General features: G+C 38.9%; 1 protein-coding gene across 1 annotated transcript; it reads right to left on the bottom strand.

Annotated features, from left to right (window-relative positions):
* Window positions 1–6042: 6042 nt before the first annotated feature.
* On the bottom strand, window positions 6043–14913 carry LOC131773982 (uncharacterized). Its single transcript, XM_059089974.2, has 6 exons — window positions 14829–14913; window positions 13884–14006; window positions 7871–8130; window positions 7664–7804; window positions 7227–7304; window positions 6043–6558 (listed from the first exon to the last, which is right to left on the bottom strand). The coding sequence occupies exons 1-6, from the start codon at window positions 14911–14913 to the stop codon at window positions 6043–6045; spliced, it is 1203 nt and encodes a 400-aa protein (XP_058945957.2).
* Between the last annotated feature and the right edge of the window lie 558 nt (window positions 14914–15471).

Here is a 15471-nt window from a genome sequence, read left to right as displayed (position 1 = left end):
TTTCGGTGGAACAGACAATTTTTAACTCGTAAATTGCGCGTATGCGCAAGAGCAAGTTGTAGATTTGAGGTGGAGAATGGCACCTGCTCACTCACTCGCTCGCTCGATTGGTCGATTCCTGTAAAAGTTTTTATCGATTTTAGGCTTTTGAGTGCATTTGATAGTTTTTGGCGACTAATAAGCAAACGAAATGGCGACCTTTATTGCTAAGAATAGCGGTGGGGTGAAAAAGAAGCCAATGATAATCTTAGAAGAGCTAATTTTTTTCATTTTAGTTTCGACAAGCGGCACCAGCGACTGGCAGGCGTGCGAGGATTCACACTGAAATAAGAGAAGAACCTTCGTTTTTCATAAAATTGTAACTTACAGTCCTTGAACTCGAAAACAATCCGAAGATTCATTAAACATATGACTTACTCCGAAGCGCTCGGAGTTTACAGGTGTTCAAAAGCTTTTTCTGTCATGGCCTGAGATTGGGGACAAAATCGATCATTACATTTCGTATCGTGCGTTTTTTTCTGTGCGAAGGTGCCGGGGACTGACGAAATTGCAAGTTAACACGAAAATCAAATAACACCTTAACAAATAATTTTGGCTACCGATTTTCAGTGATTTTCAGTTTTAAGGCAATTTGCAGATTCAAAATAAATATTACGTACTAAAATGCGAAAGTTATACACCACAAAATTGATAAATAGGCCTGAAATGAAATTCAATATTGTTCTTGATTATACGTTGCCTTGCACGTGACCAAAATCTACCCAGGCGGAAAACCAAAAATGACGGTGGCACTCTGGGCTTAGTTATATCACTCAAAACTCGTTACCGTTTGTCTCATTTGATAAAGAGGGAATCATTAATGTTTTCGTTAAGACAGTATTGCCTTTATTTTCCAATATTTACAATGATAGACAGTAAATTTCACTTTTCACCCACATTTACTTCCAACCTTTTCTTTTGAACCAGAAACAAAAATGATATATGTTTAAAACACATGACATCATTCACCCTTGTAAAATGTGATAGCGTGATCATTTCATTTGTAATGCCTTCTTATCCCAACGTTACTTTGTTTCTTTGCTACATTAGCGAACACTGAACTACTTCTCGTACTCTAAATATGACAACCAAACACAAAATTCCCTAAACCAGATAACATTGAACATAATCCAAAAAAAATCATGTAAGTTATCTGTCAATTCACGAGTTTGCTCACAGAGCACTTTGATTTTTTTGGAAATCCACGCAGTCAGTGATAAACTTAATGATACATTTGCCATATGTGACCTCCTATGGGAAAACAGTGTGCTAAGGTTGAAACACGTGCACGTTAAAATGACAGACTAAACAATAGGCGGCGAGCAGTGTGTCTCACGGTGCGACTGGCAAAGCAGATTATGCAATTCCTGAAGATAACGTGTTTATTGACTCGTACAGGGATAATTCATGTAATGTCTGTCAATAGCGCTCGTTGTGAGTTTGATGGCAGGTCGAAGAGGACACAGTTTTTAAAAAACTGGGCAAATCACAAGAGAAGGACCCAGTAATTCTTAAATTGATCGATTTTTCTATAGGGTTGTTTTGTTGATGATAAGAAACCTGATAATCGTAGAATTTTGTCTCTTTACCTCAGTCAGGCATTGTACGTGAATGATGATAATAACGTTAGCAACAACAACAACAACAAAAACAACAAAAAAAGTAAAAATCAAATGCAATGCCTGCTGCTTTTAGGCGTCTTTTTTTTATTTGCTGTCATCATCATCATTACTATTATCATAATAATGATATTTATTATCATCATTGATGTTATTAGTATCATCATCATAATTATTACTATCATTACTATTATCGCTATTATCATCATCATTTTTATTACTTTTTACAGGGTTGGTCTAACGATTTTGGGAAAAATCATAATTTGCTCGTGTTATTGGCATTTACCGTAAACATGAAATGTCCAATTAAAAATGCATGGTAGTCTGTATTGTTTTACTTGAGAAAAAACGTATGGACAACTCATTGAAATTAACAGGAATTGGGTACAAACGAGTGAGCTATTTCTTTATGAGTAACTGCCGCTGTTCAAACAATCCAACATGGTTTGTACACTTACGCAACCTTTGTAAATATGGGGGAAATAGAAGGGTTTATTAAAAGTATTCAAAAATAGCACCCCAGTGGTGAAATACATGTGAATTTACAAGTATACTTTAAATATTTAAAAAATACGAAAATCTTACATTTGACTTTAAAATTAAGAGTCTAAGGGGACTGGGAATTACAAGAGTCAGTAGTTATATACCAATGAAAAACGCTTAGGTTTGCTTGACTACAAGAACTGGGCGTTAGACGCCATTGTTGGAAAGAAAGATTTTTTAAATCTTTCGGTCCGGCATTTAAAGAGTGATACATGGTTTTTGTTGCGCAACTCATAAACGTGGCAATCGGCGCGCTTTGGTGGAATAAGGTGGTACAGCCGTGACCCAGGCACACAGATACCGTCCCAAACTTTCTTGCAGAGTTCGTCTCTTCTCACATTTAAGCGAGTGGAGTTTGCAGCCACAATGGCGTCTTTGTAGCTCAGCGCCGGAAATAATATACGCAGAGCTCTTTTCTGAACTCTTTCGATCATGTCCTTGAGGTAAATTGGTAGGCTAGTAGACCAAGTGACGCAGGCGTATTCGAGGACCGATCGTACCAAGGCATAAAATATGTTAATAAGGTCTTCTAGTGGAATTCCGGACCGCTTGAGCACTCTTAAGATGTAAAGACGTTTTGAGGCTTTGGAGACAATCTCACGCACGTGCTCATTCCACCCAAGAGTGTCGCTGATAGTGACTCCAAGGACCTTGTGTGAGGAGACCCGTTCTAAGGGACGTCCATTGACGCACAAAGGGTCAAGATCTGGCCGTGTTCTAAGCGAACAAATCACAAGTTCCTTGCACTTCTTTGGGTTGAGGTTCATATTATTGCGCGACGACCACTGTGCAATGGCGTCAAGATCTTTCTGAAGGGACGATGTACCGCCTGATGGGATGACCTCGGATATTGTTAGGTCATCTACATATTTCCAGTGGCTCGATAGTAATGGAGTTTCAATCGCGAGATCGTTAATCATCAGGAGGAACAGGATGGGGCCAAGCTTAGTGCCCTGCGGGACTCCAGCGTGCACGGGCAACCAAGGGGATACAATGTTCTTAATCTTAACAGCTTGGCGACGGCCATAAAGAAAACTGCAAATCCAACGGATAATAAAACCACGGACCCCAAGGTGGATGAGTTTATTGACTAAGATAGTGTGGTCAATATGGTCAAAAGCCTTACTAAAATCCAGGAAGCAGGCCCTTAAGAACATACCTGGTTTGTCAATAGAGGACAACCAGTTGTGCATCATATCCAACAGGCAATAGATGGTTGAAGTTCCTTTGAGGCAGCCGAATTGGCTGAAATCGATGAGGTGCACAACATCCTCAATTAGCCATTCAACTACGAAATCCTCCAGGACTTTAGAGACGATTGCAGTTAGGGAGATAGGTCTTAAATCTTCCCTACCGGTTATGGGCGTAACCTTGGGTACCGGTGTGACATTAGAGTCTTTCCATGCAGTAGGGAAGGAGCCTGATGCAATAGAGGTGTTGAATATTCGCGTGATCGGCTCAGCGAGCTCAGCAGCATATTCTTTCCAAATACGAGTCGGAATCCCATCAGGCCCAGGGGCCTTAAAGGCGCTGATGGCAAGTAGCTTTTTGTAGACCCTTTGTGTCTCGATTACGGGCGGTTGAGGGGATGGTAAGTAGCAGGGCAGTGCACTTGTATCAAGTGGCTTAATGTCAGATATTACAGATACAAAAAACTCATTAAGGCGTGTTGCGAGAGTCGCGCCAGAGATAATTCTGCCTTCCTCGTCAGTATAACTGAGTTCGTTAGGGCTGCTAGCCTTCCCTGCAAGCTTATTCACCATACTCCAACATTTCCTCGGGTCAGTGCTCTTGAGGTTATTAACTTTGTTTTTATAGAACTCACATTTCCGGCGGGTGATAACCTCTCTGACCTTATTTCTAAGGCGACGCCATTTCTCCTCCGGGCCATTTAGATAGGCGCGTTGGCGCTCTAATATGAGAGCCTTAATCTCAGGTGACATCCAAGGCTTGTCCATTGGATGAATCTTCACGTATTTGGACGGAAAGTAGATATCGCTGGCTGATGAAAGATCCTTAGTAAATGAGTCAGTGAGAGAGTCAACTGATGGTGAGTCACCGTCTACTTCTAAATCACTGAACCAACGGTGTGAACACGCCCACCTCCCAAAAGCGCTTATTGCCGACTGAGGAAAGCGACGCATCGGGATCCTTTTCTTTTCAACGCGCAGCGGGTTTAGTTGGTTCATTGAAAGCGGATTCCAGTGAACAGAGCTATGGTCCGAAGACCCTAATTGTGCGCTGACAATTGGTTCGCTATAGTATTCACTAAAATCCGTTAAAATAAGGTCTAGTATGCTATTGCCCCGAGTGGGTCTGATAACTACTTGTTTTAGGTTATGATTGGCTAACATGTCTGAGATGTCCTGGGTGTTAAAATCGCCTAATAACACTACACCACAGTCTGGATAAGAAGTCTTTACGGAGTCTAGTGTTTCTATGATGTACATTGTGCGATCTCGCTGCACTTGCGCAGAGGCCACAGGAAAATACACCACCCCACATATAATACCAGATAGTGGGCGTGGTAGACGATGAGGGCGTAACCATAGCCACAAACACTCGTGTTCTGGAGACTCCAAGTCAGATCTACGCTTGAAAGGTATCTCTGAATACACGAACGCGCACACGCCACCCCCTATTCGGTTGTGGCGGTCACGTCTCGCGATGTTGTAACCTGGAATGGTAAGGATGTTATTATCGATGTAGTCATGCAGCCAAGTCTCCGTAATAATTGCAATATCCATGTGAAACGTTAAAAGCTGAGCAGTCAACTCGTCCAGTTTGTCCCTGACCGATCGAGCATTTGCCATGTAGAAACTTGGGAAGCTGTAATTGGGGCGTTTTTGAGAAGTAATCTTAGTTAGATTGATTACTTTCACTGCTCGTTGACGATTTACTGGTTTACTGGGTCCACGCACTGCGCTGCGAGGTGTGATCCTGACCGGAATCGATCGTGCGTCCTCTCCTATTGTTCGCGGAACAAAAGGACAGCTACGAGAATTAACATAATCACCAGTAAAGATGGAGACACAATTATTTAAATTTCTTGATCTTGAGTTGTAAATATTCCTGGATTGACAGGGTCTTGAAATCACAGGAATCGGCATGTGTTTTTGAGTGAAGGTATTCCGAAAGCGTAGAATGCCCAGGTCTTGGAGTCGGTGTTTTAATTCAGGACGCAAAGAGACGCTATTAATAGAGGCAGCCAAATTACGCAAAGCCGAAGGAGAATACGCAATTGTTGGTCGGGTTCGGTCAGAAGTCCTTTGCTGGTCTTGAATTAAACAGGGTCCTGGTAGAGGGTGAACGTCACCACTTCTAATGATGTTTTCTAGTCCGACGGGCCGCAGGACAAACGCTGCTTCGGGCAGACATATCATAACAGGCCCATGTTTAGTAGTCTTCTGAACAGCGAACTTAACTCGATGTTTCCGGCGAAATTTAACCAGTTCCAGTTTGAGAGATGGTCCGACTGGCAGGTTAGTATCTTTAGCCGTCCTGTAAATCAAGCTGGTGAACCTAGGCTCCGCTAGATGGGCTAGAAGAATAAGAAATACGAAGAGCCTAATGACGGTGCGTGTGTCCGCCATTAGACCCCAGTCCCCTGGATAACGATCTTTTGAGATGGATGGTCACACCATTCCTAATTGTTATCATTTCTTTCCATTCTAAGTTTTGTGGGGAATGTATTTATGCATTTCTCCCTCTCACCTTTTCTTTTCATTGATGATTACTTTGTGTTGAAACAATTTTGCCACAAAAGCGGTCTTCAATAGACGATTTGTAGCTGTACTGAAAAATAAGAAATTGTTATTAAGTTATTGTACCAGTTTCCTTGTCACTGTACCATGATATATCCCATTGCCTTAAGATATCTGTTTCCATTATCTGGTCCAAAACTAGCCACGTTGCCACACGTGATGGATTTGTCAGGGCTGCCTCCTGTACCAAAACCGATTCTGGAATCAGTACTTTCGCAATTAGATTGCTCGTTACCAATAATACCAATCCTTGCTTTAAAGTGCATGGGATAGCCCTGTGAATTGAAACCCTCTTTGTTGCAGTTAAGCTGCAGGGATGCGTCTGCACCAATCAACGACTTCCATTTATCACGACCAAGCGAAATGGCACGATACTGCCCGTCAGCGATAAGTGAATAAAGGGAAGTTGCCTCCATGTGAATGACTATGAAATTGGTGTGACTTCCGATCCTCATACCAAGGCAGATCTTAGAGAAAGCTTTCTCCCAGTAAGTTGGTAGCTTAGTTTCTTGTGTGTCGAGCCCAGTTTTTCCTCCGGGAAGGTTAAAAGTATCCTTATTGGTCCACAGAACGGAATCATAGGAAAACGTGTCCTAGGGTCATAGCATCCAGGAGAAACAAATGAACGGTAGCTAATATCATTTCAACTCAGAATACACAACATATCCAATTTAGTAAATCTTTTATCAAATAACTAGCATCCTTTGACTTTTTTAGAACTAAAAAGAAGAAAAAGACTGGGAAATCAAATCAGTTGCCTCAAATAAGCTAATTTTTCGCATTTTTCGATTAGGTCAAAAAACAAGAAATAAATTTTACTGAATGTTTGAATTTATTATTTGATATACTCATAAACAGGTGTAACGTGTATTGTTATCTGAATTTAAAATCCTTTTCTCTGCTGTTTTAAAACAATATACTTCGCGAATATATTGAGATCCTTCTGACGTAGGGTGTTGCAATCGACGAAACGAACATTATATATTTCTGAGCCAAAATAGGAGGAAAGATGTGGACACAATGATAGGCAATTTCACGCAATTTTCTTCGCAAAAGAAATAGAATGATATATAGATTAAGAGATACTCGACTTATTACATGTAGATAAATGGATACATAAGAATGAATATTTGAATGACCATCGATAATTGACAGCAGTAGATAAACAAATGGGTACGTGAGAATGAATATTTGAACGGATATCATTCATTAACAGCTAGATAAATAGACGAAAAATAAACAGTTGAAAGCGAGTTTTTACCTTACTGCCGTCCATCTTTATTATCAGCGTCCATTCGCTGGAGTTACACGCCACAAGATGTTCAGCTATGTAAAATTCCTCGCAGCATGTGAATGACATATTTTATTTTAATTTTTATTTTTTTAACAAAAATAAAACAAAAACAAAAAATAAAACACACAAAAAAGCAAGCAAGCAAGAGAAAGAAAAGAAAAGAAAAGAAAAGAAACCCAAACGAAACGACGCAACGTAATATAACATAACGTTACGTACCGTAACAAACGTGACGTGACGTAATGTAACGTAACATCTTGAAACTACTATCATTAAATCATTGTTCAGTCGCTCAAAAAGTTATTCAGCCAGTCAATTCTAACAAATTAAAGAAATTTGGTATATTCGACTGTACTGGATAATCTTATATTTCTGGGATATCCAACATAAAATGTATATGTTACCTGTTTCACAGTTTTCTCCATTGTAGAGAGATCCGCAGAGACAAATGTGGCCTTTCTTGGTATACCCACTAAGGCAAGTCCCATTGTTAAGGCATGGGTTATTACTGCATCGGTTCTTATTGGGTAAACAAAAAATTCTTTCTTGAAAAGAAAAAAAAAATGAAAAAGAAATTTAATATCCCGTCTTTGTTTTATCCACTCTCTTACCTCAGTACCAATGTAAATAAAATCATTCCGAGGCTTGAGATCTTGGGGGTATTCAGTTCCGTCTGAATCACTTAGTTCACATATGATGTGATCGCCGAAGTGTTGGCCAATATCAATTGCTACGCAGCGACTTTCCATAACACACTGAGTTCTGCAGGGGTCTGGTATATCAACCGAAAGCGTAAGGTTCTGAATCACGTGACCATAAAGAGCATAGCCCCTAATGACAGCAGTATATTTCACATGACGTCCGCACACGTCTGAAAGGCATGATAAATAAAATTGCTCATTGAAAAGTATGTAAATATGTCTCGAGTTATATATTTTTTTTAGTACCATGTGCATTCACAATTACAAAATGGATGGAGATGCTCTCAAGGCGTTTTCTTGTTTAGGAATCTAGAAAAGTCTAGCTTTATATCTCCAATTTATGGAATTTTGTGGAAAATGTTAGACCTTTTTTGTACGTTTTTGTGAATAATCAGTCTAAAAGGAGGTGATTTAAATTTTGAAAAAAAAAAAAAACCTTGTAGAAATTAGAGTTATGGTGTTAAAATGGAGTTTCCTTACCGTGGGTCGCAACTACACCGTAATGAGACCAATTATCCCAAGCAAGAAGAACAACAACCAGCGCATTAAAAACAAGGTTTTCATTTTCGCAGTATAATCGTTCGATGGCCGAATCTTATTGTCTGACAGTTCCTGAAGTTTACTCCACTCTGTTCAGAAAATAGATGTCCATCTTGGATACATTTTAGTGACCCTAAAATGAACTGACATTACATGTTAACTCAAATCTATGTTGATCTGCTAATATTCTGCAACGAAGCCGCAAGTAGATGGTAGAAGGCGATATAATTGATCAAAGTATGTGCAGTGATTTATGAGTATTTAAAACTGTACGAGGCCGCCTTAATGCAATATGAAGGGTGATTGTAGTCCTGAATAGACTTAGTTAGATTTGGTCAGAGCTTGTATTACTATCTACGCGGTGATCGGCTTCTCCGGTATTGATTATCAAGTCCTATGCACCTTTGAGCAACCGAGGGGACGCTTCGCTCTTTAACTAAGAGTTTAATTTGCGACCATTTTCAGTATACTGACAGAAATAAAAGAGTATATACTAAAACAACTATGCACCTAAGTGTCGGTAAGTAATTGTTAATTATTGACCTAGATTTTATCAATTTCAGCTGACAAGTATCTTTTCACTTCACTTCAAATTCAATGAATCACTCTCTCGGTTTTTATTTGACTTATGTACAGCTGTCAGTATCATTACCATGGATACTGCCACGATTCATTTGCATAGTTTGATCCCTCAAGTTACTCCTGGTATTTTTGTTTTAATTTACTTTTAGAGCAAGCAAACATTTCAAAACATCAAAAATGTCAAACAGCACCATCAACAACCACACGACTAGGTAAACAAAGAAACTAACCGATTTTGGATCATTTCCTCAGAAATGAAGAAGAAATTCTAAAGAAATCTTAGGTAAATTGCGTCTTTGTTTGCATGCATGTTTATGTTTGTCATGCAGTTTGGATCAAATGCAGTAATTTCTAGTTTTTACTTCAATTTTCCTAGAAAACAAATATTATAGCTTGCTCCATTCCCTAGATGGAAACTATAATAAATCAAATTAGTGATCGAAAATATTTGAATCTACGGTCTTTCTCAGCTTTATTCGATGTTTGTTTGTTTTCTTTTTTTTTCGTGAGTTAGCCTGATCCGAACCTGCATAACTAGCCACAAACAACCATGACTAATCCCTCCAGCCGAGATAAAATGGCGAGTTCTCGAAAATATTCAAGACTAAGAAACTGGAAATCAAAACTACAGGCTAGGATGTTGAGAGGTTTCGCAAGTGAAACAAATGTACCTGAACATAAATTTGAATAAACCAACGGTTCGGCACAAACAACCTTCTCTGCAAAGGCTATGTTTTAGACAACGCTCAAAGCAATTCCCATTAAGATTTAGCACTGGTAATCCAGTGATGGACTTTTAAGATAAAAAAGTGTCAAGATCAGTTGACCATCAACCCAAATTAAACATTTTGGTGGGACTGGACTCAAGCCGCGACAACCTGCATTTTCAATCCAAACTAAAACCCCTCAATCCCAAAATCATTCCCGCCAAATGAAATAGCTCTAAACTCACCCGGAAACCGGCCGTTCAGCATGGCACCTGAGGTGTCGATTCTCGTTGAAGAATAGTTCTATCCTCGCAAAAAAATGGTCTCAACATTCAAAACTAATCCCAGGATATCAACATAGAGAAGAAATAACATAATGAGGAGTTTCGTAAATTATGTACTTAGGCTTGGGTCACACAGAGCTTTTTTTTGTTTGTTTTAGCCAAAACAAATATGGTAACAAGTAGCGTAAAATAAATGCGATCCCCAATTTTAAAAACCTTGCCAAATTTTTGCGGATCGCCAAGATTTCGCCAGCCTTCATAGGAGCCGATGTCCTGCCACGGACATCGGCTCCAAACAATCTTGTTTTTTAAACCATTTAGCTGTCATCGTCCGCGAGAGTTGTCTACATAAACTTTTAGCGGGAAAAATACACTGTGGTCCGCTAGTGTGATCTGCCGCTTGCGATGGAACGATACAATTTTTTTTCGTTGTCCATCTGACCCTCAGTTTTCGTTTGAGCGGAATGAGGAATCTTAACGAATGTCTGACACGTACCCTGGGCCCGGTCATTGGCGGCAATTTGCAGAACAATCGGCTTCAACGAGTACTTCTCCTTCCACTGGAATTATCGAAACCAGCACAAGCGGTGCAAGCTTCAACCAAAAAGATCGGCAAGGAAAAAAGAAAGTGAAATACGATATATAATCTTAATCTCGAACCGTAACTCCGCTGGACGAGGAGACCTCGACCAGGGAAGATTTAGAAAGCGAGCTCTATTTAAGCAAGGTCTTCGTCTTCTACGTCTAAAAGCTGACGCTAGCCGCTTAAAAACCTGCTGATATTGTGCCAACAATGTAAAAAACGCTTCTTTGTTTTGCTGAGGAAGAAATGCAAAATTCCACAAAAACCCGAAAATGCAGAGATAATCATTCGACAACAATCCATTCTTGCCCAGTAATTCGAGCGAGAATTTTTCTTTATCTTTTAATAGAGGGAGATGGGTTTGTGATTGACGCATGCGTCAATCAATGAAGTTTTGGTTAGAGGATACTAGTTCAATGCGACCCCCGCCAAAAATAGGAAATTGCAAATTATTTTGCCAATATTTGGCTCGCGAAAAATAAGTGAATAGTTGAATTCGCTCCAGAGCGACCCATCCCTTATTGAAAAAAATGCCCAAAAACGTTAGTAAGGGAACAGATTGGAATTTGTGTCTGATAGAGAGAGAGGGAAAAGAACGAAAATAACACAACTCTCTCATCTTACATTTGAAAAAAACGATTGTGAAACATTATTAAATATGGTAATCGTTGGCTCTATCTGACAATAGCGAAAACGACAAGTTTCTCCTTCCTGTTTTTGTTTTATTTTAATGTCAAAACGAAATTTTACCGAAGTTCAGGGGAGCGCACACTCGAAACAACAGAAGCACGCGGACTTTTAGCTTACCTTTTCACAAAGCAGTTACCAGAGTGTAAACCTTCCTTACAACTTTCATGGTTTTCTTTTAAGCAGGTCGCTGATGTATGAGTGCAATTCTGATTAGTACGTTCAATTAACTCTGAAATGTGTATCCAACCAGTGAGCTGCTTGTATTTCCGCAAGAAGGGACGAAATAAAAAGGAAAGAAATGTGCGGCCTCTTTGTGTTTAACCATAGAGGTATTCTGTTTTATATTTTACTTTTCGTATCTCAACAAAGACCAATATAGCTTACCCATAAACACATTTTCGTCAGATCAGAAGCGTATCTTGATAGTGGAAAGTTTTTCAAAATATATTCGCTATTTATTTGATGTTCTCGAAGATTAAGCTTAAGCAATATCTACGGAAATTTAAACGCCTGATAAGCTAAGAGGCGCTTTGTGATGAATCTCGTGAATAGCGAAACATAAAAGATAGAATAAAGATATAGGAAGAAAAAGCTTGAAAATATGCAAGCGAATACAATGCAGTGAAGTTAGTCTCTTACCTTGGAGCGTGAAAGTCACTCCCCAAAAGAGAACGGCTACAAAGAATAGGCAGCGTAGAGGTAGACAGCAGAATTTCATTCTCGAGGTTTTTTGGAGACTTTTAAAGACTAAACATGATAAAACAAATCTCTGTCACACAGAGAAATGGTTCCCGTTGCGTAGAATGTTAAAATACTTAGATGTCGCCCAACCGACAGGGTCCAAGTCTTTACATTACTGCTCTGGCATTGTTAATTAGCCCCCGAGTGAGTATTGACAAGCTGGAGAGGAAATATCGTGCCCATTTTAACAGCTTGAATATAATAAAGAAGAGCTTAGGGATTATTTTTAGTTGCTGTTTAAAATTATTCCCTTGCATGTCAATCATGGACGTTTTACTTTTGGCGAGAATTTGGTGGTTTCTGGAGATATTAGGGACAAAGTGAGTTATGCAGTCTAGCAGAATATGAAATATCGCACAATTTCGAAATGTGTACATGCCAAATTGTAACAATTGGCTGTTGGTTGGTTATTTATCAAACAAGCTTTATTTTTCGTCGTTTGACGATAATTTTCAACATCGGTCAAGAAAACAAAAATCGCTTGAAACTTTGCAAATATGGGCAAAATTAAGGGATACACAAGTCTGATGGAGCAAAACACACGGTTTATTTGAAGTCTTGCCAAACATCATCTCAGCCAATTATCCGTTATGATATTAGATATATAGATCGCGATAGGCGTGCCAATGTCAAGTGACAGGTTATGTGATAGTTTCTCATAAAATCGTTGACTTTTTTACGCTTGATATGATTGTGCTCTAAACCAATATTTTGTTAAAAGACTGCTCTGATAAGCAAAAATTGTTCGAAGTTGCTATAGCAGCAAAAAGTTGCTCCTAATGCCCAAAGTTGTTGAAAAGGTGCCGAGCGCAATCAGTACAAACCCACTTATCGCGGGGGTGAGGTTATTTTTTATTTGTAATTTATTTTCGACGCTTTTGATTCACATCACCATTTTCAAAGTATTCTAAACGTGATGAGGTAGTTTTTGTACAGTTCATCGATGTGCGACTCGTATTGGGTAGTGTTTCACTGTCTAGACACCACAAAAAATAAAATGAATAAATACAAAAATCGTCGAGTATGGAAATTATAACAGAAGGAACGGTGTTGTTTGAAGTGCAGTAGTGCTAATTACTCATTGTAACTCATTGCCATAAGCTATTTTTTGTGTTCTTAAGTTATTCCTTAGGGGGTATATAAACGACGGCGTCCAAGCTTTCACAACATGAGTTGACTTGATCATCAAACCATCTGACGTACAAGAATAGAGGGGATGTCATGCTCTGCTTCAGCATATTTCTCTCTGGGGACTTTGACTTAGTACCACGAACTCAAATAACTGTTTAATTGCCCTAAGTAAATTATTCTCGTAAAATTTGAGCGAAATTGTTCGATAGGTCTCGAAGATATTGAAGAAAATGTGAGCTATGAAACAGTAGTTGATATAATGTGCATTAAAAGAGGTAGGTGAGGTTCAGCTGTTGAAATTCAGAGTACAATTAGGTAAAATTCAAACTTTCTATTTTTTATTATTATTTTTTTTTATCAACAGGGAAGCAGAAAGTTACGAAAGGTGAGGGACGCACCCATTCCTACCACCCTTGCACAATATAGACCATTATTTTTTTTACATTGGTAACTCTTGCAAATGCTTTGGGGTGAAGCTCATATCAGTATGGGTTTGCTTGTGAGAGAGACATACTTGTCAAAACCCCAGCTTTGGTGCTGTCTCGCCCCACAAGTAATTGCATTCCTTTTGATCGATAAAATGAATCTCTGATGGAACAGACTTACTAAATTAACCAAATAAAATTAAAGAAAGGAATACATTCTTTGGACGTCCTTGCCCTTACTTTCAAATAAGAAGCTGTGTATCCATTGTCCATCGTCCTTGTCCATTGTGATGGACAAGGCTATGGCTGTTGGACTATCCTTTTGGTAGTTCAAGAGATCAGATCTTCCTCCTTCATCAGGATCTATTTAGTACGATTAAATGAATGTGTTTTGCGAATGGGTTCAATGCGAATTTCTGATCTATACTTTTTTACGCGCTCCCGGCGATTTAATGTCTATTTATGAACTGTTGCCGCATAACATTATGGCATATGGTGCAATTTAAAAAGAAACAATGTAACAATTCAGGGTAGACTTTTATTTTCAAGTGTGCGTGTATGAGTGTGTGTTTTTTTTAAACTAACCTTAAAATTTATCCGTCCCAGACCAAACCACCATAAACCTGACTATGAACTACCGATTCAGTGCAACATCACAGCAACAAAAGCTTAAATTTTGGTTTCGCAAAGATAATTAATTCTTTGCAACTATAGAAAGGTTCATAAATTTTTGATAACAACGATCTTGCTCGAAAATTGATTGTAGATAATATCCCTCATTTCTTCTATACTCAAGTTTTGTGTGCCAAATGCAAAGCCTTTGAAAAAAATATGAAACAGGACTTTTAAATTAAAGGTGAACTTTAGTGGTGATTCGGCTTTTTAATGGCTCACTTGTGCGCATAAGAAAGAAGTCTCCGGTTAAAGTCAATTATGATTTAGAGCATCTCTTCTCACAGAGCTGAAAAAATCATTAAACGTTTGAATAGCGCTTATTCACCTCCCTTTTTCTCTCTTCTTTCCCGTGTTTGCGTGCAGCTTTAAATTTAGCGAATATTTTCGTTATTATTATACAGCTATTTCAATTTACGTTGTCGGATCAAAGCTTCAAGGGTACGGGACAAGACCGAAAGGCGGTATGGGTAGATTAGAATTAATTTTAGGCTTTCGGGGTTGACCTCCCACCTCCAACCTCATCCACTTGAAACCCCAACATTTCTTTCATCCAAATGGCTCGCCATTGGAGATCTTCGCTGTATGGACGAGGCATTGTTAATTTTGCTGATAATTATTCATTAAGATCCCATATTCCCCTTCGGTCTTGTCTTGTAGGCTTGAGGCTTTGATCCGACAAAGTAAATTGAAATAGCTGTATAGTCTTGGGATTGGATGCAAGCATAAACTGACAGAAAGGCTCTTTGGGATGGAATGTATCTCATCAATTATTCCACAATTTGCTTTGCGTTCTGCCTGCTATCTATTTAACAACCGAGGCCTCGTTTTCTTAAGAAGCGACAGAAATTCATTTAAAGACACGACAACTCTGGATGCCTACTGTTGGTAATTATACTAAGGGCGCCATTTGTCTATTATCAATTTCAAGTCTAACACGCGCTAATGAATAAATCGGAGAGACGAATTTAAAATCGCAGAAAACTAAAAGTTAGCTAAGGTACTAAAAAATAAAAACAAAATAAAAAAATGGAAAATGTACCTTTCCTCTAAGGCAATCATCATTTGTTTGCTTTGCTCAATATGTGGTAACCAAGAAGTCACAAAAGCTTTCATTCAAATATTTGTCTATTATTACCTTTGTTTTGAAAATCAT

This window comes from Pocillopora verrucosa, chromosome 7 (assembly GCF_036669915.1).
Source record: "Pocillopora verrucosa isolate sample1 chromosome 7, ASM3666991v2, whole genome shotgun sequence".
NCBI classification, from domain to species: Eukaryota; Metazoa; Cnidaria; class Anthozoa; order Scleractinia; family Pocilloporidae; genus Pocillopora; species Pocillopora verrucosa.
This window is presented reverse-complemented; position numbering and strand designations above follow the sequence as displayed.

What these genes read in the sequence shown, in the direction of transcription:
- LOC131773982 (XM_059089974.2), bottom strand. Translation starts at nt 14,913, where the DNA reads ATGCCTCGTCCATACAGCGAAGATCTCCAATGGCGAGCCATTTGGATG. An exon ending in TCAAGTGGATGAGGTTGGAG is followed by an intron (nt 14,007 to 14,828) that starts GTGGGAGGTCAA and finishes CGTACTAAATAG; the next exon opens with ATCCTGATGAAGGAGGAAGA. An exon ending in TGGAGAAAACTGTGAAACAG is followed by an intron (nt 7,305 to 7,663) that starts GTAACATATACA and finishes ACATGCTGCGAG; the next exon opens with GAATTTTACATAGCTGAACA.